The sequence below is a fragment of the Mchenga conophoros genome, linkage group LG4, assembly GCF_057382185.1.
Source record: "Mchenga conophoros isolate Kocher_MC1m ecotype Shallow Benthic linkage group LG4, M_conophoros_male_GT1.1, whole genome shotgun sequence".
Classification (NCBI taxonomy): Eukaryota; Metazoa; Chordata; class Actinopteri; order Cichliformes; family Cichlidae; genus Mchenga; species Mchenga conophoros.
In genome coordinates, this window is record NC_140529.1 from 13,239,515 (window position 1) to 13,264,593 (window position 25,079).

Consider the following 25,079-nt stretch of genomic DNA (forward strand, 5'->3'; position numbering starts at 1 on the left):
AGAAGTCCGGAAATAGAAATCTGATCTATGAAACTGAAATTATTTTGACGATCAGGTTCCTCTTTTGACTGTCAACATGACAAATACAGTTCAGAAATAAATAAATTTAAAAGGCAAATGCTCCATGAACTGTTGTCCATAATAAGAGCCTTTGTTTTGAAGAGCCGTAAATATTTAAAAAGCTATTTATTCTATCGCTTCCTCAGCCATTAATATAGTACAACTAGTAAACAAAGCTACAATATTTGGAAAAGCAATCTCCTTCTGGGATCTTTTTGTATCAAAGCATCACACATCATGACACCTGCTTCATTATTAACGCTGCACCTAAGGCTGAGTACAGCACTGGGACGTCTACCTGAGTGACTCAGCAGACGATCACAAAGGACCCGGAGAGCACACAGCGTACTGTAGCTGTTACGTAACAGCTCAGTCAGGGGCCTAAGTCAGCACTGAGCAACTGATGCTGTGCTGCTGATACAGAAGAAAGAAGGCGATGAAGTAGAGAGAGGCAGACGAGGATGAAGAGCAGAGCAATGATCCAGCTGACGGAGCTCCCTGTGGTCCAATCCAATGGAGAAGCAGAGGCGTAAAAAAACACCTAGCCATGCTCTCATCCTTTCTGTAAATTGCTCCCTACATGAGGGGGAGAGAGCTGCTGAAACTCTAACTCTCCACTCTCCTTTTCGAAGGCTAATGAAAATTTAATTCCCCCGTATCTGAAAACTGGAGCCACTATAAATGGAGAGTCTGTTCTGTTTCCATGGTTTAGTTCTGCAGCATTTAGTGCAAAAGCAGCTGGTGTGGCTGCAGAGAGATACCTGGACTTGAAGTTTGCTGTATCACATTCTATGTTCATGTTTTATTTGGTTAAAACTGCACAGAGCAGACCCGCCCTTATCTATAGATTTCTTGTTCATTTTGAGGGTCAAGTAAAATGTCTTTTGTCATAAAACACTATTTTCAGCTCCTCTCTTATTCATAATGGTTTGTCACAGTGAAAAAAAAATATGATGCCAGAATATTAAGTGGTTATTATTCCTCAAACATATGCAAATATGAGAAAAATAAAATAAGGATATTCTTATTGTGAAATATCCTGCAGGATAAATCCAGTACGAAGACCATTAACAACTGCTATTGCCAACTAGCAGAGGACACAGCTAACTTAACACCGCCTGACAAGAAGCCATGCCTGGCCCAGTCCAGGAAAGAGAAGGTGATATTTCCACTGTGAAATCAGATCCAGGGGAGGGGATGCCGTGGCCTAGTAACAGCTGAGCAACACATAGCCAACAGCAGACACAACAGCCGACCCCATCTGCCACCTCTGATCAGTCAGACAGCAGGCCTACGTTGACGGGACTTTCTCCACTCCAAAAGCCGTTAAGGGCACTCTGAGTGCAGAGACTTGCTCGGCGCCACTAATCTGTGTGGACTACAGTAGACTTTGACCAGTTCCCCAACGGGGCTCTGCTTCACTGATTTCATAGCAAAGCTAATAAATACTTCAGACTTGGCTTTTGAAGTAAAACACTGGTATGTGTGGTATCCAATCAGTTTAACAGCAGCAGCAGAACGATCAAATGTATAAGCTTTGAGGCAGTGGAGCCCATTATATAAAACATACTATATGCTATCAGAAAAGCTGTATGAATCTATGGCATTACATCCACCACACATTTTATTTCTGTAGAAATCTAAGAGGCAAAATGAAGAACAATCATAGCACAGCAACAGGTTACATCATAACCAACCTAAGTTCCTCCAGAAATAGAAGTCAACCGATGACTTTAATCTAATCATATTAAAACATTTTCTCTACAAAGTTATAAGGATGAGCCTGGCCATGCAGGTTTTCTTCTCTTTCTTAGGTTGCGCCTGCTCTAGACCTGCAGGCAGATCCACTATTATAATGTAATCATTCTGAGCAGGGCCATAGTGTAGGAACTACGCAAATATTTGAAATCAATAAGAAAGAAATGGATTGTGGGTCAATACTGATGTTTAAAGTAAGAGTTTTCATACACATTTTTAGTGCAAAACTGCGATACATGAAGTTGATGATCGGTCAACAGAGTGAATACTTATAGAAATAAGTATACTTATTGGAGCTGATACTTATAGAAAACCAATGCATGCCATAAAACAAAGAAAGAAAGAAAATCTATGTCATTATTCTCCAGGACAAGTACGTCAGAGCGGAGAGGCAGAGTGAGTGTGGGAAAAGGAACTGAGTTGATGAAGATAGGACAGACACTGAGCAGCAGAAGAGCTGAAGTAGGCGGCAGGAGACAGACAGACGGATGGTCTTTTTGCCGTGGAAGAATGCTGAGGCTTTCTGACAGCTGAGGCTTATCTAACAACACAAAGGCTTGCTTGTAGCCCAGCTAGTGAGTAGCATGGTGGCTAGCCTGTGACTCACCACCGTACAGATAGAAAGGTGCCAAATTTAGTGAGCCAGCTTGACAGGCGGCCTGACTTTACACGAAACAAGCCGTCAGCTCTACAAAGGGCCATACAAAAGAGGCTGTACAGGATAGAAAAATCACACAGAAACTAGGATTTCACTGACCAGTAACAGATGTGTGATTGTAATTAACAGTAAAGATACACACTGGAAAATTACTGGACGCCCACAGTTGACTTTTCTGCATGTTTCGGCAACAATATATAAGATTTGTTTTCTTCACAGTAACCTTAACATACAGAATGTGCATTACTGACCTACTGACTCATCTAGCTCAGCAGGAGCTCAGTCTACTCCACTTAACTTGAATTTTCAAAGCTTACACAATTGAAAATGAAATAATATAACATCACAAGGGACACCAGTGTGAGGCATTCTCTCAAAGCAATACAGTTTCTAATAGGGGTGCAACAATACTCGTATCAATATTGAACCGTTCGAAACAGTGCTTTCGGTTCGGTACGCATATGTATCGAACAATACAAAATTTTTATTTTATCAACTTTTCTACTGACGATGCTGTCTGTGTTGAGCGCTCAGTGGATTTGCGCTCGACAGTGCAGCCTAGGCGGAGTAGTCGAACGCAGATTCACTGAGCGCAGGGCAAGCTAGCAAGACAGAAGTTAAGCTCTCCTTGCAACATGGCAAATTGAACCTCCCCCACCCTCATTCAGATCTGGCCTTTGGAACTATTTTGGTTTTCATGTAACGTATGACCCTGAAGGTAAGGGCGTCATGGACAAAAGTAAAACAGTTTGTTGGATGTGCCACGCAATGCTCAATTACATGTGTGGGAACTAGTGTGTTAGCGCAGTTTGCTCGTTAACGTGTTGACGCCGTCCAGCCCCAAGCACGGGGCGATCTGCGGTAACTCGTTAACCGAGATTTGCCGTGTTGTGGCGTTAACGTCATTTCAACGGGATTAACGCTGACAGCACTAGTGGGAACACAACGAATATGACTGGACATTTACTCCGACATCATCCTAGTGCAAAGACAAGTGGAAGCAGACAAAAACAACAAGCAGGCATGCTACAAACTTTACCCGAGTCATTTAGACAGCCGTTAGCACATGATTCTCCTTATGGGGACCTGATATGTTTAATATGCTGCTGAGAATATAGCCCAGAAGAAGCGTGTAGTATAGCTTTTATTTTGGAAAGAGACATTTCTCTGTAATAAACTCTCTTTTCCAAAGATGAGTGATTTCAAAACTGTACTTTTGAGTTAAAATATATATTTATAATTTTAATAAATGACAAATTAAATAGGCATGAACATTTTTTTTTGTATCAAAAAAATATCGAACCGTGACACCAAAGTATCGAACCGAACCGTGAATTTTGTGTATCGTTGCACCCCTAGTTTCTAAGTACCTGATACATAAAGACATGGTACAGTAAGTCCTGTACTGTATAAACATACACAACAACCTGCATTGTCTGCTAGAATGTGGATTGTGATATTGGGGATTATCAACATAGGTCTTCTAAGTACAGTTAGACCAAACTACAGAGTCCCTTTAATATTAGGTTATTGAAAACAGTAATTGTGTCCTAAAGGCAAACCTATGAAAATATTTTACAGGTTTAGAAAAACAGTTAGTACAGACCTCAACTTGTAAAAGACTTGCAGAATCATATTATGACTCAGATACAGAGGTCTTTCCAATTATCTCAATTCAAAGCACAGCCTTGGGGTAGGCATTATATTATGTCTGCAGTAGATATATCAGAGCTCTGGGGGGTAAGTCAAACGCACTGGAAAGAAGTTTCAAGCACAGGGGGTTTCTTTTTCTAACAGTGAGCTAAACAGGAGAAAATTCTCTTCCTTTTAGAAAACCAACACAGTCAGACATATGTTTTCAATTTCTCTTAGGCAAGGGGACAATTAACAAGCACCAAAGCCAATTCTGAACCCAGAAAAAAACTGAAACCATGACACCATGGTATTAGGAAGAAACTGAAGAGGGAGCTGGTGGAATGACATGGAAATTCAAGCCATATGGGAAATTGCTGAAACGCTTTCTTCCATTTTGGTAGCGGCAAATTATAATAATACTTTTAAGCATTTGACGATTGCAATGCGTTGCTGCATTCACTTTATCACATCTTGTTGGATGAAAGGCTCATTTATAAGTGCAACGAGTCACCCAGCAGCGCCCGAACCACAGTCTCTCAGGTAAAAACTAACCCACATTCTATTCCTGGTAAACATGTCACTAAATGGGTCAAGATCGCGTCACAGAGCTGCTTCATCTGTGGTGAAACTGGATTATGGGGACAGAAGCGATGCAGTGATAGAGACCACTCCAGACACTGCGTAAAAATTCACTACTACAAAACATTTAGATATACAGACACCAGAGATTTTCCTGACTGGTCTACATGTGTAATATATTTTAAAAAATGGCCATGTGGATGAGAAAAACTGAACTGATAGGGTTGTTTTGTGATCTGAGAAACAGCTAAAATAAAGGAATGTGGGGGTTAGGGTGACACCAGCAAGGTTTATGGCAAAGGTCTGTCTTTAGCCAAGGTGAGAGAGAAGTTATGGCATTTAAGACCATAGAGCTCTGTCAGTCATTCTGTGTGCAAATATGTGAGTGTGTTTGTGTGGTCATGAGTCACTCAGATGAGCTGCTTTTTTCCCTAAACAAAGATGGATAAATATCAGATCTCACTTTTAACCAAGACTGTAAGACAGGTGACTAAACACGAAACAACTGCCTGCAACGAGCAGAACAGCCAGAGAAATAATTTTGAGGTCAACCATCCACCAGTGTGTTGAGTTTACAGTAAACTGTTAGAAAAAAAAAAGAACCTTTTGAAGGCTCCAGGTCTAAGTCACTCACATATATGAGTCCAGAGTAGTAGCGGTCCTTCAGGTTGTGCAGCACAGACGCCTCATTCAGGCAGGTGAGTTCAGCCATGTCTTCCACCTTGCTAAATTTGGGTGGGTTCATCTTCTGGATGTCATCCTTGTTGATCACCACCTTTTTACCATTCTCTGCCAACTCCACTAGCACTTCCTCGCCACGCTCTTCTCGGATACCCGCCGCCTCAAAGCCATGGCGCTCGGAGGGGACCCACACTAGCTTCTTGGCCGTCCAGTCAGCCTGTGTGGCTGGGTTGTAAACCACAGCCCGGTCCACAAACAGGTAGCGCTCTGGGTCCTCTTGCCCACTCCGATGAGACATTTTAACTGGGAATGATCACCACAATATGGCCACCTAGAAGAAAAGGGGGTGCAGCGATAAGTAGCAAAACGTGAAATTTAGTCAAATTTTACATCTCACCCTATGTGATCAACAGGAGTGTGTGTGTGTTTGATCGCAATGGGATTGCACTGGTCACTTCATAGGAAGTAACCTTTCTGCAAACAGCTGCACTCTGACTGTAGTCACTCTCAGAGTGAGTGATGGAGGTTTGCAGATAACTAGCTAATTTATAAATACAGACGGATTGCTAACATGCTGCCATCAGTCTGAATGAGTCATTGTCAGCGAGCACAACTCAAAGGTACTCCACACAACTGGCTGCCAGCTGGTTATATTCTAGTTATATTCCTATAAAACAGGAACACTGCTTAGTGCAACAGTTAAATATACATTTCTGTTAAATGTGAATTTCTGTCTATGTAGACAGCAACGGTGATGTTTGAAGATATATTACAATTAACTGGTGTATTATCAGAAAAGGACTGCATGTAGATGCCAATTTCACCCCATTCAATAGCAGACTGAATCTGTCGTATGTTAGGTTTTAGTGAATAAATGAATAAATAAATAACTGAAGTGAGATAAAAACTTCAACTTTGAGGGCATGATTTGCAGTTGAAAGAATGTGATATATACTACTGCAATTCTCAGCAGATGGCAAAGTAGTTCTGTTAAAATAACATCGCATTATGAACTTAGTGTCTGGTGATTCCCACTTGTAGTCATCACTATAGATCCAATAATGGCAGAAACGTCCAGTGACACTAATACTTATGAATTTAGTAGAATTCACTGATCATTATACATCACATAGATATGCATGAATTTAAGTATGTCTCTTGATTCATAGCTGGTATAATAAAGTAATACAGTGAAGAAGGGAACTCATATGTCAGACAATCAAATAAAAGTTGCGAGTCAGACTTCAGTGTAGGTTTGGCAGCCTGGCACTGCACAACAATAATGCGCGTACTGCGGAGACTACACCGCTCTGCCAGAAAACCAAACGGGACAGATGGACGACGTACTGTGAGTGTCACATACAATAAGTCGCTCTCGTTCTCCAGGGAGCTCGCTGTATACAAAATAACCCGAATTTTAACACCTATCCAGGTAGCTCTGGAAACTATAAACGCCTGAAACATGCAGCTGAAGTCGCCCTTCCAAATATTAGGCTAATAACTGCGTAATAAACCTGCGCAACTGACGGAGCTAGCTACATAAGTGGGTAACGGGAATAAGTCACGACACGGTTAATTTAAAAGAACGAGTAACAGCGGCTAAAAGTTATTGTCTGGAGAACAACCATTAGGATAAACAAAAATAAGGTTACTGTCGGAGAAAATTATTGTCATGAGCCAAAAGAAAGAGTCATAAAGCTAGCTTACCACAGTCTGCACTTTTTCTGTTACGTATTAAGAGTTCAGGTGTTACCAATTAACACGTTTCTATGGTGAGAGAAAAAAGAGAGAGAAAGAGTCCTCGAGGTCAACCAGAGCGCTTATGACGCCGAGCGGTGGATTTTGAACCCCGCTACTCAAATAAAGACTGCAGCCAAAGTAAGTTTCCAGAGCGACCTCCATCCCCTATCCCGGAGGCTGCTCACTCACTGACGCCGTAATAATCACCACGCGCCCCATCGTTCTTCGCCCTCGCGGCTGGCGCGAGCAAACTTACCTGCAGCAGTCAGAACCTGTTCACAAAGCTCCCCCTGATTCGACCCTGAACGCAACTATACAGCTGCTAGCCACAAGAGAAATGCAGGCATGTATCTGGGCTTCGGTATGCACCACAGTGCAGAGTGCTGCCTCCACACTGGGGCCCCTCCTAAAGAGAGCAGGCTTGACCACCGCTGCTCCCGCCTACGGTGGACTGTGCGCACTAGAAAGTGATCGCGCAGATCAATACGCCACACTGTCGCACTCTTGTCAGGATTCAGCCGCTAATAAATTTTTATGTGCGTGCCTTCACGCCTGTCAGAATCCCCTCAATGGCATTAATGAAGGCAGCAATAATGAATACACTGTCGGGCATTATGCTGCGGTGGATACCTTTTAAGATCTATCCCACAAATATCTAGGCACTGCACACCCACTACATGCAGCCTAGAAGCGATTGGGCTCTCGCTTTGCGGTCTTTCTCTGCCCTTCTCCACTATTGGCTGGAACAAACCAACCCCCCAATTTGCTGCAAACCACTGACAAGCATAAAAAAACCCCAAAACATAATAACTATTGCAACTGCTGCTTGCATGCATTATAAAACCGCCTCAATTTGCCACGCATTGTTATTGTTGTCTAATACCTCACATGTTTTCTAAACAAAAAAGCTAGAAAACAAGAAGGGTTAAGTACTTCTTAATAAAACATAATGTGGCTTTTGACTGAAACAGCTCCCTCTTGTGTCTGAAAGCAACATCAGCAGCGGCACCAGCTCACACAATCGTGCGACTTCTTGAGTTTTATTACAAATGGAAACATGTCACCAGGGGCGAGAAAAACATGTGTTTTCTGTAATTAAATAGTCATTCACTTTACTAAGGAAGCAGTGGAAAACGTGTCATAACAATGAAAGTTTCAAAAGACGGTAAAGGCGTTGTATGTCATAGTTCTGTACAGTCTGTTAATGTTGGGGCTCTTCAGCGTCCGCCCCTCCAGGCTCCTCCGCCACGCTTCTTCCCTCCTCCTCCTCCTCCTCCTCCTCCTCCTTTAACCTTCTTCCTCACGCCGGTCGCCTGTTCCGTGTCATCATCGTCTCCGTCCCCTCTTTTAGGCCTTTTCCTTTTGTCGCCTTGCTCCTTCATTTCCTGGGGAACACAAACGTTTTCTTAATGTTCATCTACACTAATAGCTGACTATATTCTATATACAGGCATTTTAGGTCAAGACGGAACAAGTTTAATTTTAAAAAATCAAACATTTCTAAATATGTATTTTTGAAGAAATTAGCCAAGGTTTAGCCAAGTTTCAAACATTTGTTCGTAACTTTTAGTTTATGCTTGCAGTCATTGCTCTTTTAAATATATGGTTACATTTAAATCATTACACTCCCCAACAACTTTACCACCTACACCTGCCTGTTAATGCAAATATCCAGTGTGGTCAGTTCTCTGGTCATCTGCTTCAAGTTTCGAAGCAGATGACCTGCGGCAGCAGAAGACCACACAGAGTGCTGCTCCGGTCAGCTAAAAACAAGGAACTGAAGCTAGAAGCTGCATGGTCTCATGAAACAGAAGGACAACAGAAGATTGGAAAAATGTTGCCTTGTGTGATGAGTGTTGATTTCTGCTGCCACAATTGGATAGGATGGTAACAGTTGGCATAAACGACATTTTATCAACAGCTCAGGTTGCTGGTGGTGTAATGGTTTTGGGGATATTTTTCCAGCACACTTTGGGATCCTTAGCACCAACTGTTTACTGTTCATACACCACAGCCTGTCTGATCATGTCCATCTGTTTATGACCACGCTGTATCCATCTTCTGATGGCTGATTTCAAGAGGATAACACACTGTGTCACAAAGCTCAAATCACCTCATGTAGAAACATACCACTAAATACTGATGCATTGGCCAGGCAGGCTCAGACGGGTTTATGCACCATTGTTTTCACACAGCATGTTTTTTTCTTCTTCAAATTTTAGGCTATACCTGACAAATACAGAGAAAAGACACAATAAAGACAGGATGACTTACTATTTTGGCAAATCTCTGGGCCTCGCTCACCCTCTCCACCAGCATCATCACTTCCTCCTCTTGGGTTGGAAAGGCTGGAAGTTTCTTCCCAATCAAGCTTTCAATTCGCTGGAAAAGCTCCACATCATACCTATGGTTATATGGACACCAGACACATTTACTTGCTGCAGTGACCTTCCTCTCCAAACCACAGTATTGCACAACTTACTCAACCATGTCAAAATGGTATAAAAATGGCAATAAGTGGAAACAAAGCAGAGATGTTATTGTATATGGAATGACTGGTGACAATAAAAAGGCCCTTCTTACTGAGTGACGAAAGTGATGGATTTTCCAGATCGTCCTGCTCTGGCTGTTCGGCCAACCCTGTGAATATAGTCCTGTAGGATCAAACACATCCACAGATCAGCTCATCGGTGAAGTGAAGTAAATCATCAAACGCACCACCAACATGATTATCAGCGCCTCGGTACCTTAGAGTGAGTGGGAATGTCATAGTTGATGACGCAGTCGACATGAGGAATATCCAGTCCTCTGGATGCCACGTCAGTCGCCAGCAGCACCGACCGAGACTTGGACTTGAACTTGTTCAGAGCTCCAAGACGTTTATTCTGCACGGCGAAGGAAGGAAGATCCAGATCACATCACAGTATCCACCAGAAAGAAAAAGGGAAAACTTTCACTTCCTTAAAAACTCCATTTGATAAATGTCTGTGTGCATATTTACACACAACTCATATCATACATTAGGTCACATTTGCTGTAATGCCACAAAACCAGAAAGAGGGCTGACATCCAGCCAAACGGGACCAAAGCTGGTCAACATTCACTTTCATTCATGAGTGAAAGAAATTTTTCTTGGTCTACAAAAACAGCATCTTAGATGGTGCAAAGAGCTCTATTCAAACATTTAAGTGAACTGCAGCCTGATTTGAATGTAGATTTGATTGTAGACTGCTTATGGTAAACTGCAGACCATGACAATGACTTCCAGATGTTTCCAAATGGTACAAAAAGTACACTAACTTGCATGTAAAGTTAATTAAGCATGACTTTAGCATGTGTTGCAAGTGTGATCGTAAACCAAACTGTTTACAGGGTTTTATAGTATGCGTAGGTAATGCTGACAGAGCAGCAGGCACTATAATGAATGCTAACATCTCAGGTTAAATCCTTATACTCAACCGAGTCTCTGAAGCTTTACCTGACTCATCTGCCCATGTAGAGGGATAGCAGTGATGCCGAGGTTCCTCAACAACAGCGCCACCCGCTGGGCTGTGTTACACGTGCTGCAGAAAATAATAAAGGAGTTCCCGGCCAGCTCGTTCAGGATGGAAACCAGGTAGCAGTCCTGTTGGCAAAACCAAGAGCTAAACTTACTGAATATAAAACAGCTTCAGCAGGTCACAAACACAACTGTCAGCACATGGTCAGCACATGTACACGTGTGCACCCTACCTTGTACTTAGATGGTATAAAGATGTAGTACTGCTGCAGTTTGTCTACTGTGGAGTATTTCGTAGACACCGCGCACTTCACAGGATCTTTCAAAGCTGCTCTCTCTAGTTTCTGGACCTGTAAACATATGACAGAAGGTCAGGCAAAGGCTACTCTGGCAGCTGCTTATTACTGTCCCCCATAATGTGCAGGACAAGGACGGCTAAAAGAAACGCGACTAACATTCTCCGTCATCTAGAGTCGACAAAGAGAGAAGAACACAAAGATACCTTTTTGGTCATGGTAGCCGAGAACAAGAAAGTGCGTCTTTCTCTTGGGATCACCTTCAAGATTTTATCCACCTGGTAAAAAAATAAATAATAATAGGTATAAAAATGACAGTTTACATGAGCTACATGCTTCTTGAAATTTGTACAGGTTAAATTCTCGAAAACCTTCTCTGTTTATAGGCAAAGAGCTTCACAAATGGACACGTCACAGGCGCAAATCTAGCCTGAGGCGTTGGAGGTGTGGAGCCCGTAGCCAGCAGGTTTTTAATTTAAAGCTCAGCCTATCAGCTATTTGTAATCTTTCAAAATGCTCCACTGTCAACCAAAAAAATATACGTCAACTTGGGTTTTTACCAGCTTACGGCCAGTAATGCGAAGTTTAGGTAAATTTCACTTTTTGGATTTAAACTGCCATAAAGGTTGTCACATTCACTTTAAAATGCTTTCATCAATAACCTTTGAGCCTGCCATTTAACAGCACACTGAGGAGGATGTGGCTGAGGTGCTATAGTGAGTCTCCTACCAATAGGAAGCTACTGACCTCAGTTTCGAAGTCCATGTTGAGGATTCTGTCTGCTTCATCCATGACCAGGAACTTCAGCGCTCGTAGAGAGAAGCCCTTTGTGTTCTCGAGGTGATCGATCAAACGACCGGGCGTGGCTGGAAAAAGACAAAACGATTTTTTTACTTAAAAGTATATCATCAAAATCAGTTTATAAAGGATACAAACATTACAACAGTGGGTGAACATAAGCAGACGTGTGAAGTGTGAAAAATATGCAACGCTCTTAAAGGTAAAGTCTTACCAATAACGATGTGCGGCTTTTTCGCTAACACCAGGGACTGGGACATCATGTCGATTCCACCAACTATCACGGCTGCAACGGAAGACAGACGGATTTAGAGCACAGAGCCTCCCGCACTACTGCAAGCCGCCTCACCTTTCAAGGACACGTACCGCACTTAACGCCGATACTGGAGCCCAGGGCCTCAAACTGCTCAGAGATCTGAAATGCCAACTCTCTAGTGGGGGTGAGAACAAGTGTGTGAAGCCTCTGGGGGGAGGCCAGCAGCGACTGGAGGATAGGCAGAGCGAAGGCACCGGTCTTTCCTGAACCAGTCTCCGCCAGGCCAATAACATCCTTCCCTGCAGGTCACAAGGAGACAAGAAATGTTACGCACTTTAACCTTTAGAGATTTAAACAAGTCCTGAGATTCAGACTGAAGCGCTGCTCCTTTAGCTTCAGTCCATGTTAAATCGTAATGATTCACAGAGAAATATGGAGAAGTTTCATATGTTACACGTACAGATATGAGGTGTGTAATCACGGTATGAATTTGAGCACAAACTGATTTCCAATCCTCTGCTGAGATTTCAGATTTCAAATCCCTGGGCCATGCATTTAGCCCATCATCTCTGATTAACAGGATATTTGCTGTCATTGTTACTTCAACTTTGTTTTTTTGATGGTCTAGTACAATGATGCACAAATGGTGGCTATGCTAATGCCAAAACAAAGCTGAAAAGTAGCCATACAAAAACATATAAAAACAAGTTCATGAATATTTGAACATTCAGGGGCTGGTAGTGTTGGAGTAAATCTGCCTCTTTTAATAATTCAATTTATTCATGTCCTTTCTTCACTTTGTATAATAAACATTTGTCCCAGTCTTGTAGAAAGTTTTCTTCTTTCTTTTTCTGTCTGTATGCGAGTTTGTCCATCACAAGGATCTCCTCAACAACAACCACCCATTGTCTACAGCTCATTGTTTAAAACCTTAGGGGACTTAAACAGCATGGACGCAAATGGCCTCTAAGATGATCCAAATAGAGGATCTGAAACAATCGTTGGAATTACATAACTAAATATTTCCCGCAGAGCGAAAAGAATTTTATTCCAGAAGGGTTGTATTTTTCCTGATGTCCAAAAATGTGCGTATGGTTGTTCCGTGTGATCATGTACTGTTACTTGAGTAAAACTGACAGAAAGAGGTAAGCGTGATTTCTCACCTTGCAGAGCCACCGGTATAGCTTCTATCTGGATCTTCGTGGGGCTCTTCCATCCCAGCTGATCACAAGCCTCGCATAGGACATCAGTAACACCCTGTCGGAAGCAGACAAAAGGTAGAAATCTTTGTAACACGATCGTAATTGTGTACTAGCGCCGTATATGTCTCACAGACATATCCCATTCATATTTAAAAGGATAAAATGAGGTTTACATAACACAGCGGAGTTGTAGCTAACTCGAACAGCAGTGGTCTCTCCGTGTTAATGTGCCTGACTCTTTTCCTTCACTCGCTGAAGCAAACCTACCAGATCCTTGAAGCTCTTCACCGTCTCGTCGTTTTCTCCGCCATCACCGTGATCGCTTCCTTCATCGCTGCTCGAAATTTCGAGTGTTTCGTATGTGTTTGGCTTCACGCTCTCCTCGTCCGCCATGCTTTTCGCCCCAACGTGTCGTCAGTTCCGCACTGCGCAGATGCGGAAACGAGTTCAAGCTTAAGCCGCAGTGGATGATGGAAGTTTGTGTTTACGACCGAAAACGCCAGTGATTGGCTAAAAATACGACATGGGAATTTCTGTCGCGGATTGATTCACACTGAAACAAGATTAAACCAGTTTTTTGAGTTTTTATTTGGCTGAAGATCAAACAGTTTTACACTTTTACTGTTGTCAGTGGTTGGAAAACATTCTATAACTATTTTTATGTTAGGAGATCTGCAATAAAAAAAACAGAAAAAAGTAATACAAGATTGCTTCTAAGGTCAAGTTGCAAACAGGTGGTTGGAAGAAAAACAATTTCAGAGTTAAAAAACAAGACAAAAAAAACAAAACAATATGCTGGATGTGAAAAAGCACTTCTGTGCAGAGCATAGTGTTCTTCTCTTGAATTGACTATGCAAGTTACCCAGTAAAATAAACAGATTTCTTACTCTTTTTGAAATGCACATTCTTGTTGATGCAACAAAAATCTAACCCAGATCAAATGAATATGAGCCTGTAGAGAACAAAGCTGAGGGTGTAGTGGCCTTTCACTGGTAGGTGACAGACAAACTGATTCTAGCTGAAAGTCTGAAGACGGCTACCTCTATAACTCTGCACAGAAAACACAAAACAAACACACTGCTGTTGTTCAGCTTGCCACACTGATCATCATTATCGGCAGTACGCTCCCGAGTCTTAGAGGAGTCCCTCCATCTCCCTCATAAAGGCTTCATACACCTGGTCTTTAGTCTTCATGTTGGGCTGAGACACAGCACCCATCTGTGATGGATTGGCCACGCCCATAGGAGCTGTTGCTGTGCTGTGCTGTTTCTGCCACTGGCCTCCTCCCACACCTTCATCTCCCCTCCTTCCTCCAACAGAACCCCCTGCTTTCTCCATGGGCCCAGGTGCTGCTCCTGGCATTGTTCCAACCTTGTCCCTACGCACCCTCAGCGCTGTGGGCACAAAGCGGGTCACCTCTGCCTTGGGATTGATAATTTGAGGTTTGGCAGAGATGGTAGCCCCGCCTGCACCGGCACCTGCTGCCAGGTTGCCTCCTGCAGCTGCGACAGAGGTGATGTTTGCGCGTTTTTCGATGGTGGGAGGGTGGTGATGGCTGGGGGGATTGCTGCCCGGATTGGTGCCTGTGGAGGCAGCAGCTGTCCCAGGCGGAGGGGGCATCTGCATGACACCAGGTCGCATGGGCATGGCAGGGGGTTGCAGGTTGGTCTGTAAACCGTCCTGGCTGGATCCTGAGCCTTTTTGTCGCTGAACAATGTTTGGAGGAGCACTCAGCACATTGGAATTGAGAGGTGGAGGGAAAAGAGACAGAGGTGGTGCAAGAGGACGCGGAGGCCCTCCAGCTCTTGGGGGAGGAGGCGGGATACCTACAAGGAGAAAAAAAAACATAAATGAGAAATGCATTCAACAGAAGTTCTCACTATTTTATATCTTTAGATTGCCTCCACACACGTGCCTACCTGGTGGTGCTGGGGGTGGTAATCTGGGAGGTGGACCACGTGGTGGAGGGCCTGGTGGAAGGCCAGGAGGGGGGCCTGGTGGAGGACCAGGTGGTCGACCTGGTGGAGGCCCAGGAGGCAGAAGCCGAGGCATTGGAGCCCTCATTCCTGCAGGCATGCCAGGAGGCCTCAAGAACGGAGGAGCACCTGAAGATAACAGAAGATCTCTTTGAAAAAACGATGCAGAGCACTCACACTTAGAGAAGTAGAAGACCCCCACAGAACAGGCACAGGAAATTATTCTAGTATGACTTCAGAGTTGAAGCAATCAATCTTTTAGCTAATCAGAATGCGAACCTGGTGGGGGGCCAGGAGGTGGGCCAGATGGTGGACCAGGAGGCCTCATTGGTGGTGCCGGAGGTGGACCAAGTGGTGGAGGTCCTGTCATCGGTGGCCCTTGCATGTGTGGAGGCCCTTGCTGTCCCGTGGTCCCAGCTGGAGGGGGTAGTCGCTGATTGGCCATGAGATGGGACTGGTTGTCCCCTGGAGGGCCTCTGTCCTCGATGTCAGAGCTGTCTGATTCATCTGTGTATTCTTCCTCTACCTCTTCTTCTTCCTCCTCGTCAGGAACTGACTGACCTGAAGACAAAAAATGAACAAATAAAAATGGCATAGCATATCATCATACAAAGAAAAGACACTGTGAGGAGCACTAGCTTAGTAAGTGCTTAGCACTAACAGTACCTGCCATCCTTAACATCATGGCTTGCAGAGGTGTAATGGCCTTGGTCTTCTTCACAACCCTCTTCTTCTTCCTTTTTCCTTCACGGGGTGCCTCTGCAGGCATATCTGCGAAACGTACGCTACGACCTGCAGTAGTTAAATAATAACAAATTCAGGAATACAACAGAATAGAAACAGTTATAAGATCAAGAGATAAATAAAGGCAACAAAGACGTGAGTTGAGGCTTAAATGTGTTGAAGCAGTCAGAAACACTCACCACCATGTCTTTCACTTCTGTCTCTATCTTCTTCTCGTTCTCTCTCATCGTCCTGCCTGTCCAAGCGCATTCTCTGTTCACCATCTCCCCCTTCATCTCTCTCTTCTTCACTGATGTCTTCAGAGTCGCTGTCGTCATCAATATCGTCCTGATCTCTGTCGCTCTCACTCCCGCTGTCCCGATCTCTCCCCAAATCCATTGCAGAGTCCTTTTCAAATCCAGGAATGGAAGGCTCTGTTCAAAGGAGAAATAGTGTAACAAGAAGAAATGTTAAATTATAGGTGGAAAAAAATCATTTGATTATCAGAGGGAAACTGGCTGTATCTCACCTGCATCTGTGCCGTAACCGCGTCGAGCAGGTCCATACAGTGCCAGGACCTGAGGAGGTGGGGGGCCAGGTGGAGGCCCAGGGGGCTTCTTCCCTGGAGGTAAGCGTGGGACACCTGGCACTGTTGCCAATGCTGGTCCGGAGGACGATGGTCCTTTACTAAGACATGCATAAAAACAGAATTAACTCAACTGCCCATTAAAATTCTAAAATGTCACATACGGAGTTTAACTGCTGAAACTTTTACTACTCATTGAATGAGTCTTACCCAAAAGTGGAGCTCTTCTTCAATATGGAGGGAGGCTGAGCCCCTGGTAGTGGGATGTCCTGGATGTGGATACTGGATGGGGCATGAGGCATGTCTGGTAGAGGGATACTGTCAACCTCCACCAACTCTGCATTCTGAAAAAGAGGAAACGTCACACAACAGAGTAAACAGAGAGCACAACAAAGGATAAATAAGGTAATGGAGCACACATCTGAAGCAATCAAGCTCAAGACAAATAAAAGACGAGTAATGGGTTTTGGTGTCTGCCCCAAAATATTCATAATCCTGACTTTTAAGATTTTTTTGCAGCCCAACAAGGCGTACACAAGCCTGTAGGACAATGTGCATACAATATACCTCTCATTCCTGCATCAATTTATGCAAGAATTATTATAAACTGAGGAACCCCGCCCCCCAAAACTGTCATGTAGTTTCCAACACACCTTGACTGAGTCAAAATAAAGAGACAGCTGCCCTCTTTTAGTCTCATAGTCCAGTTCAAGTTTGCGTAGCTCTTTGTAGGTTTCAGGATTCTCTCTTTCGTACAGACGAACAATGCGCTCAAATGTCTCACGCAACTTCTTCCTCTTGTCCCGCAACACCTTCTCATTCAGCAACGGCTGCTGAACTGGGTTGAACTCTGTTCAGAAACAAAGTAATTATTTTCATTAGAAAAGCAGCAAATTAATTGTAGAATTCAGATTTTGACTGTGATTTTCTGCTGTTACCTAAAGGCCTGAAATACTTAAATACACACACTAATTATATATAGCATTAATCTACTGATACATGTGTTCCACAAGCTCAGGTCCTCTACAAGTGGCAAACATACAACTAAATAGTTACAACTAAATATATCTCTAACATCTAAATTGCATAAACTCTGCCCTGTCATCTCACCCATCTCATCCAGCTTCTCCATGTCTCTGATGATCTGTCTGGGATCCTTCATCTTCAGGACTGCTGCTCTCACCATCATCCTCTGCTTCTTGTTCTAATATTTCCAAATGAAAACGATGTTACCATCATATTATCACAGTATTGTTATCCTGTATTGCATATTTAGAAATATCTTTTTTTTTTTAAGTGAATGGTTCTAACCTTTTTTAACTCCCTTTTTCTGGCCTCCTTTCCTGTAGAAGGGGGGGAAGAAATGACCATTTTTATATCTAATCAGCAACTGAGCAATATCCAGCAGATCAATTCATGATTGAATTAGCGCCAGTTTGTTATCAGCACTTACTGGCCTGGTCGGTGGGATTCATAAACTTCCCACTCTTGGTGGAGGAGGTTGAACGTCGCCCCATTGTGACGGTAGGTCTCCTTCACGCTGCCATGTAATACAGCAAAACAGAAGAGAAGTGACTTGTAAAGGAAACCTTACGTTGTTATTTTGTGGTACGTTCAAGAATAAGTCGGATTTTGTCACAACCTAAAAATAACACTTTTAGCTCATATTTATGAATCACTGAGACTTTAAACAATGTTTGAATTCATTTTTGACAAATTGCAGCCTCCTTTTTGTTAATTCTAACTTCGATATCAAGGCAGTTTAACCAAACTATCTACAATACACGCCTTAAAGAATTTTACTGTTAGCTATTATTAGCAAAGAAGATAAGAAAGTTGACAATCAACGCACGAGTCAAACTATCTAAGCTCTTTGCACAATTAAACTATTGAATGAGCTGATAAACACCACAGAGCCAATCAAACATTTGTAACACATACATACATATGTTAAATCATGCCGGTCAAAAGCATTTGCCTGGCAGGTTAGCGGCTAACGTTAGCTTGCACTTATAGCTAGGCCCGCGTTAGCAACGAAAGCAGCACAGGAGGGAAAAATTCACTGTACCTTTTGTTCAGTAAAAACTCACAGGGCACAACGCCCTACACACACGCACACCTCCGTGTGCCAAAAGCAATGCAACACGTTTTACGTACGTCCTGAAAGAGAAATCCAAACCCCCCAGGATTGAATATCACACCGTGGCTTCGCTAACTGTCCGCCATGTTTACTGCCGCGAATGAAAGCGGAAAGGCGATTTTGACGTCATCAAAACAAGCGAGCAGTGAAAGAAAAATAAAACTAACTGGGCGAACGGTATTATTTAAAACTTCACTTCATAGCATTTGTACATATACTAGGACTTTATCATATTCATATTGTGTGGCGCAATGTAACTCTAATGATAATGAAGGGTGATTCTCGTTACAGGTTCCAAGACTGCAATCTAGCGATACTGCCCCCTGATGGTTACAAGCAGCAATTACAACCTCGCTGCACTGATGTGCCAAAAAGTGATCGTATGCCAATCACTTTTTGCCTGTTTTTTTTATGTCTAGATCTCTTTTTATGTTTTTATATAGTTGCTTATATTGTTAAATAGGCTGCAGTAAACAGAGTTTAAAAATGGGTTATATGTTATATGTTTTGTAGCAGTGCTCCTGCTGCTCTACATTCACCTCTCCTTTGCTCTTTTGCTCGGTGGATGTTGAGGATTTGGCTAACTCGAAATGTCAAAATCATATTGTGGGATTTTGACTTTTTGCCCATACACAATGTCAATTTCTTCAAGTCCGTCCTCGCTGGTTGATGTCTCCACCATAGGACGATTCAGTCTCTCCCACAGCTTTTTTTTAATGCTTCTCCCCATCTCTAAACTGTAGGGACGTTTGCGGCCATGCTTGGACCTGCAAGAAGAAATTCAATCAAAATGATGCATGTGGTCAAAAACCATACTGTAACCATTTTAGAGCTGGTGATTTAAAAAAGTGACAGGACATTTGGAGACAAACGTACGTCAGCATGCTATCTACCACCTCATGGTAGACTCGCTGATAATCTTCCACTGAGAAGTTGTAGATTTTTAAAGTGCTGTCACTGGAGCTGGTTGGCTGGTGGTTGGTACTGCATGGCTCGGGTCTGGGGGGCAATTTTTTTGACACTGGCAGGTCATCATGGGAGATTGCAGAGGGAGGCACTGAGGTCTTTGGAGGTCGGGAAGAACTGGATGCTGGGCTTCGCTTCCTTTTCCGGGGCTGACTGACTGTTCTGTCACGGTGCCGGGGCCTCTGGGTTGAATTAACAACCTGGGAAAGGTCAGAAGCACACAAGGGAATGTCAGTAGTTAATAGCGACCTCATTTTTTTTCAAACAAGACAAAAATATAAATTTGATGAACCACAATGAAGTCCAAACTTCAAAACCCTCAAATGATTCTGTTCCTGAAATTTTACACATCCAACCTGGTCCTTGCTGCAGCACGGTTGTTTCCTGCTGGCTCTGGGTTTCTTTGCATCACGGGCCTGGCATGCAGTGTTTCTCTTACAATAATTATGTTCTTTGAGGTGATCGGGCACCGTAAGCTGCAGGTATACACAAAAATGACAGTAATGCAGACATCAGTTAGTAGTTCATGAAATATTTAAAAAATAACAAACCCTTTCATATGTCCATAAACTACTTAAACCACTCGCATGGTTGAATAACTTGTCCACAGTGATTGTAACGACAAAAAATATCCAACATGTTCACATAAAATCATAAGAACTAAAACCAGGACAATGCATCAAGGTCAGTGTAATAAAAGACGTGTCAACTTATGGGCTCATCATGTTAGAGCTTCACTGCTGCATACCCCCAAATGACATGTCAAATAATAATTTGCATAAGCTAAACAAACACCAAAGTCCATGTTGTATTAAACTCTAATTTCTGTTATAATCATTGCTGCTTATTGCCGTTTTTGAACAATGCAGATGCACAAAATACCTTTGTAACTGGCTAAGCTTGGTCACGTGTGGCACTTATATGGTTTAAAATTACGTGTAGGATATAAAGAAAAGCAAGCTGCAATAATAGGAGAGCCCTGCCTTGTGTGTGGGGGGTAATGAGTTCAAGATCATCATTAGGCTGTGGTGTAATGAGGGACCTCTACCCAGAGGTGACTGTCTTGTCAGGTGAATAATTGTAGCATAAGCCACAATGAAGAAGGAGATTAAAACTTTAGTTAAAAAAGCCCAAAAGCAGAAGCTTTGAGGATTTTAAAGATGATCACAGTTACATGTGGCTCCTGTAAACATGTGACAGTGTGTGTACATTTGAAAATTCAGATGATGCTGCAGAACATGGCTTGCATATTTGTAAATAAACATTTTGGGGATTAGCTTTTCTACAGTGAATAAAGTCTCAGTGTTTACTTGTTTTATTCCCTGATTTTAGTTTTAAATACAAAATAAAGGCCCCCAATCAGGAACATGCACAGCCCACCCCCCCCCCCCAAAAAAGCTAGAAACAGGCCTGGTGATCATTATGCACTTGAGTTAATTCGAGATGTAAGATACTCTACTTATTAGCAAAAACTGAACATTTTTATCCCAGCTGCAAACTTTGGTGACATGTCTGCCACAAGATCATTTAATACACGCAAAATAAAACGTTATTATAGGTAACATACTAGTTTAAATGACTTTATGCACAGTTTACCCGTTTACAGCTACAGTGCAACAGTCTAACATGCAGGTATAACTCCCACGTGCACAGGCACGTTTTTAATGCTTTTTATCCACATTTATGTCGTCTATATTTTCATGTTGCCCTGTTGCAAAGTGAACTCTTTCTGGCCGTCGAGTAAATATTCAAAACTTATTGAAAACGGTCATAAAATCTCACATTTTCCATGATGGATGATGGTTGCTGGGTCGCTTTCCTCCGTGACATGGGAGTTGGACACTTGTAAGGCTGCAAGAAGTCTTGAGCAGAAAGTTGTCTTACTTTTGCAGAAATTTTCAGAAATCCCTTGTAGCTTTGCACAACACGCCGAGTGAAATCTGTCTGAACTATACCAAAAGATGCAATGCAAATAGAACCTGGAGACGCATAGCAACCACGCAACCTGTCATTTTAAATCACGCATTTTTGTACCTACTGTTAAAAATCACTGTAATAATTGTTTTTAGTGAGTTTTTCCCTCAGTTCAACCTCAGTTATGGCGGCTTTTTTTAATATTTAGGCATCCACATAATTACTCCATCAAAGTGGTGCGTAATGATCATACGAAAATACGTCAAAACAGAGCAAAAGTGGTTTTATTTGCCACAGCATATCACAGCAGCTCATTGTATTTGAAAACTACTGGATTTCATAAGTTGTGCTTATTTTATAAATGGCCCGGAGAGTAGCAAATTCTCTCTTTCTACTCACTGTACTGAACCCGCTGCACTACCCACTTTCACCAATAGGTGTCACCCTTTTACCGTGGAACCAGCTATGTACAGCTCCAAAGTCAATCGCTAGAGAGATCTGTTGCAGTAATAACTTCTTTCCAAAAGGTGTCTGTATAAAAATCTCTGTTATGCTCTGTCAGTTTGCAGTGCCTTAGTCTGTGGTGACATTTTTACTGGCTCATGCTCATGAATCCACATGCAACGCACCCTCTGTCCCAGCCTCAGAAATGGATTTAAGACGTTTTAGTTTGATATATCGCCCTGTGGTCAGTTTTTGACATTCGTTTTGTTGCGGTCTTGAAAACAGAAAACAGTTACATCTGAAAGAAGATTTTAAATAAAACAAAAAGGGACAATTATATAATACATAATAATACATAAATGTCTGTTTTTATACAGCACTTTTCTGCTCCACTTGCACACTCAGAGCACTTTATGAAACATGCCTCATTCACCCATTCACACACACATTCATACCCTTTTGTAGTGTTTTTTAAATAACATTGACATGCATTCTCACTCTATACTGTTTATGGCATACAGTATCTGCTTTGTTGTTGTATCACTAAAATAACTTTTGCTTAAGCAACATGAACCCAGATGGTTTAAAAAACAAAAACAAAAAAATCGAATGGCATTACATAACAAGAGAGAAACAATGACTGGAATGTGCAATGTGGATTTCGGTAAGTGTATAAAAGAGGCAACATTTCCTTGTACCATGTGGTTATAAACAGGTTGCTCTTCATTCTAAGAAAGAGCTGGATGTTTACAGAAGATGTGACGGTGTCACCATTTAGTTAGAAAGTATTAGGCCAAACTCTTTAAATCTTTGAATTTAGATGTTTTCAGTCCTGTGGCCATAGGTGTGTAAAATGTAGTACCAAGCCATGCAGTCTGCCTTTATAACATATTGTTTGTGAATGAACGGGTTGTTCTTAAGAGCTCACTGAATTTGAGTGTGATAGTGTGATAGGATGCAACAGTTGCAACAAGTTAGTTTGTTAGTTTGTGAAATTTCTTTGGTCCTACATGTACAACAATCAGCTGTTAGTGCTATCTTTAAGCTTCTATGAGTCCACATCACAGAGAGCTGGGCATCTTGTATGCCCAGCTCTCCTCCACTCTCAACATACCCTGGAATAACAGCTCGAAGAAGGCTCACAACACCATAAATGACTCCTCCCATCCAGACTACAAACTGGATCTAAACCAGGGATGTCAAACTTATACTACACTGTGGGTCACATACAGCGCACCTGATCTCAAAGGGGTCAGACTCTTTCTGTCAGCTTAAAGAAAGTTACTACCTTTAACTTAACATTTAATCCCAGAGATATTTTAATACAAGGAAACTGCATTAAATTGGCGGGCCTAATTATACGATGAAACACAGGTGAGAGTAATGACGATGGGGCTTTCAGTCAAAAAATGAGAGGAACAAAAGCAGGAAAAAGGCTTGAAAAAGACAGAAAAAAACCGAACCTACAGACTAAAACAGGAAATGATAAAAACATGAAAAACTAACACATGAAGACAAACGTTCAGGCCGGAGGCTGGAAAAACCATAAACACAGCCAATGTAACAAGGATCAAACAGAACAAATACACTGCAGAAACCTGAAACTATGACATGTTATGACATGACAGAGCGCTTTGAGTAGAAAAGCGCTATATACAGCGGGGAAAATAAGTATTTGACACATCAGCATTTTTATCAGTAAGGGGATTTCCAAGTGGACTATTGACACAACATTTCCACCAGATGTTGCCATCAAGCCAAATATTGAAGTCATACAATCAAATCAGAACATATAAGTATACAAGTTAAACCATAATAAATAAAGTGAAATGACACAGGGAATAAGTATTGAACACACTTTATTCAATACTTTGTAGAAAAGCCTTTGTTGGTGATTACAGCTTCTAGACGCCTCTTGTATGGATAGACCAGTCGTCTGCATTGCTCAGGAGTGATTCTGGCCCATTCTTCCACACAAACGGTCTTTAAATCTTGAAGGTTCCTTGGGCCTCTTTTATGAACTTTAATCTTCAGTTCTCTCCATAGATTTTCTATGGGATTTAGGTCAGGTGATTGACTGGGCCATTCAAGCAACTTGATTTCCTTTCTTTGAAACCACTTCATTGTTTCCTTGGCCTTGTGTTTGGGATCATTGTCTTGCTGAAATGTCCACCCTCTTTTCATTTTTAGCTTCCTGGTAGATGGCAGCAGATTTTTATCCAGAATGTCCCGGTACATCTCTCCATTCATCCTGCCTTCAATAATATGAAGTCTGCCAGTACCCCTTGCTGAAAAGCAGCCCCAAACCATGATGCTTCCACCCCCAAACTTGACTGTTGGTATGGTGTTCTTGGGGTGGTGAGCAGTGCCATTTCTTCTCCAAACATGGTGTGTAGAATGACTGCCAAAAAGTTCAATTTTGCTTTCATCTGACCATACTATAGTCGTCCAATAATCCACAGGCTTCTCCAAATGCTGTTGCGCAAATTTTAACCGAGCCTTGACATGCTTTTTGTTCAGCAATGGAGTCTTGCGTGGTGAGCGTGCATGGATGCCATGGCGGTTCAGTGCATTGCTTATAGTTTTCTTTGAAACAACAGTACCTGCTGATGCAAGGTCTTCCTGAAGTTCTGTCCGAGTGGTTCTTGGCTCTTGGAGAACCCTCCTGATTATTCTTTGGACTCCTCGGACAGGGATCTTGCGTGGAGCACCTGATCGTGGCAGGTTTATGGTGAACTGATGCACTTTCCATTTCCGGATAATGGCCCCCACAGTGCTCACAGGAACATTCAGCATTCTGGAAATGCACCTATAACCATTCCCATCAAAATGCTTTTCAACGATAAGATTACGAAGATCTTGAGAGAGTTCTTTGCTTTTACCCATCATGAAGTCTTTCCTGTGTGCCTTCTGGGTAATGAGGAGCCTTTATAGGCCATCAATTAGGACTAAAGCAGCTGATATCAATTAGTACTGATAGGGGACAGGATTTCTCTATCAATACTGACAGATTTCAGGTGATCTCCTGGCTTTCTATGTCATTTTGCCCCTTGTTATCTCCATGTATTCAATACTTATTCCCTGTGTCATTTCACTTTATTTATTGTGGTTTAACTTGTATACTTATATGTTCTGATTTGTTTGTATGACGTCAATATTTGGCTTGAT

At 42.3% G+C, this 25,079-nt stretch overlaps 4 protein-coding genes across 9 annotated transcripts in view; all 4 read right to left on the reverse strand.

Annotated features, from left to right (window-relative positions):
• LOC146575649 (myosin-10) overlaps positions 1 to 7,706 on the reverse strand; it is a 69,535-nt gene extending 61,829 nt beyond the window's left edge. For 2 of the 5 annotated variants that reach the window (XM_085270438.1, XM_085270436.1), the window contains exons 1-2: positions 7,368 to 7,706; positions 5,325 to 5,702 (exon numbers count right to left, since the gene is read on the reverse strand). In XM_085270438.1, coding sequence (XP_085126564.1) covers positions 5,325 to 5,669 — 345 coding nt within the window. In that variant the 5' untranslated portion in view covers positions 5,670 to 5,702; positions 7,368 to 7,706. Of the gene's footprint in view, positions 1 to 5,324; positions 5,703 to 7,078; positions 7,221 to 7,367 lie in introns of those variants that run through there. The other 3 variants (XM_085270440.1, XM_085270439.1, XM_085270437.1) reach the window with 2 other exon arrangements.
• A 429-nt stretch (positions 7,707 to 8,135) lies between these two features.
• ddx47 (DEAD (Asp-Glu-Ala-Asp) box polypeptide 47) lies at positions 8,136 to 13,596 on the reverse strand. The gene is made up of 12 exons (XM_085272584.1): positions 13,430 to 13,596; positions 13,124 to 13,217; positions 12,071 to 12,259; positions 11,919 to 11,990; positions 11,654 to 11,772; positions 11,113 to 11,184; positions 10,844 to 10,960; positions 10,590 to 10,736; positions 9,859 to 9,996; positions 9,695 to 9,765; positions 9,386 to 9,515; positions 8,136 to 8,496 (listed from the first exon to the last, which is right to left on the reverse strand). The coding sequence occupies exons 1-12, from the start codon at positions 13,553 to 13,555 to the stop codon at positions 8,329 to 8,331; spliced, it is 1,443 nt and encodes a 480-aa protein (XP_085128710.1). The 5' UTR covers positions 13,556 to 13,596; the 3' UTR covers positions 8,136 to 8,328.
• A 130-nt stretch (positions 13,597 to 13,726) lies between these two features.
• On the reverse strand, positions 13,727 to 18,713 carry wbp11 (WW domain binding protein 11). Of its 2 annotated transcripts, none has more exons than XM_085270443.1 (12): positions 18,605 to 18,713; positions 17,901 to 17,987; positions 17,759 to 17,790; positions 17,558 to 17,651; positions 17,101 to 17,297; positions 16,658 to 16,791; positions 16,391 to 16,548; positions 16,062 to 16,295; positions 15,805 to 15,930; positions 15,418 to 15,699; positions 15,082 to 15,267; positions 13,727 to 14,988 (listed from the first exon to the last, which is right to left on the reverse strand). In XM_085270443.1, exons 2-12 carry the CDS (start codon positions 17,962 to 17,964, stop codon positions 14,297 to 14,299), a joined length of 2,199 nt encoding a protein of 732 aa, XP_085126569.1. In that variant the 5' UTR covers positions 17,965 to 17,987; positions 18,605 to 18,713; the 3' UTR covers positions 13,727 to 14,296. The 2 variants fall into 2 exon arrangements, with proteins under 2 accessions (XP_085126569.1, XP_085126568.1); XM_085270442.1 differs by having other exon boundaries at positions 18,516 to 18,693.
• Positions 18,714 to 18,965: 252 nt separating this feature from the next.
• LOC146575652 (uncharacterized) lies at positions 18,966 to 21,481 on the reverse strand. Its single transcript, XM_085270444.1, has 4 exons — positions 21,336 to 21,481; positions 19,910 to 20,029; positions 19,464 to 19,753; positions 18,966 to 19,354 (listed from the first exon to the last, which is right to left on the reverse strand). The coding sequence occupies exons 1-4, from the start codon at positions 21,381 to 21,383 to the stop codon at positions 19,168 to 19,170; spliced, it is 645 nt and encodes a 214-aa protein (XP_085126570.1). The 5' UTR covers positions 21,384 to 21,481; the 3' UTR covers positions 18,966 to 19,167.
• Between the last annotated feature and the right edge of the window lie 3,598 nt (positions 21,482 to 25,079).

Bases quoted from the DNA above. Each gene is read 5' to 3' on its own strand.
- wbp11 (XM_085270443.1), bottom strand. From the start codon at position 17,964: ATGGGGCGACGTTCAACCTCCTCCACCAAGAGTGGGAAGTTTATGAAT. The intron at 17,791-17,900 runs GTAAGTGCTGAT...CCCCTTCTACAG, and splicing joins GAATCCCACCGACCAGGCCA to GAAAGGAGGCCAGAAAAAGG. The intron at 16,792-17,100 runs GTGTGTTGGAAA...CCTCTTTTTCAG, and splicing joins TTTATTTTGACTCAGTCAAG to AATGCAGAGTTGGTGGAGGT.
- LOC146575652 (XM_085270444.1), bottom strand. From the start codon at position 21,383: ATGTCACGGAGGAAAGCGACCCAGCAACCATCATCCATCATGGAAAAT. The intron at 20,030-21,335 runs GTGAGATTTTAT...GTATACCTGCAG, and splicing joins CATCATCCATCATGGAAAAT to CTTACGGTGCCCGATCACCT. The intron at 19,355-19,463 runs GTACGTTTGTCT...TTCTTCTTGCAG, and splicing joins GTGGTAGATAGCATGCTGAC to GTCCAAGCATGGCCGCAAAC.
- ddx47 (XM_085272584.1), bottom strand. From the start codon at position 13,555: ATGGCGGACGAGGAGAGCGTGAAGCCAAACACATACGAAACACTCGAA. The intron at 10,737-10,843 runs GTAGGGTGCACA...TTTTGCCAACAG, and splicing joins TTATACCATCTAAGTACAAG to GACTGCTACCTGGTTTCCAT. The intron at 9,997-10,589 runs GTAAAGCTTCAG...TTCGCCGTGCAG, and splicing joins TACATGGGCAGATGAGTCAG to AATAAACGTCTTGGAGCTCT.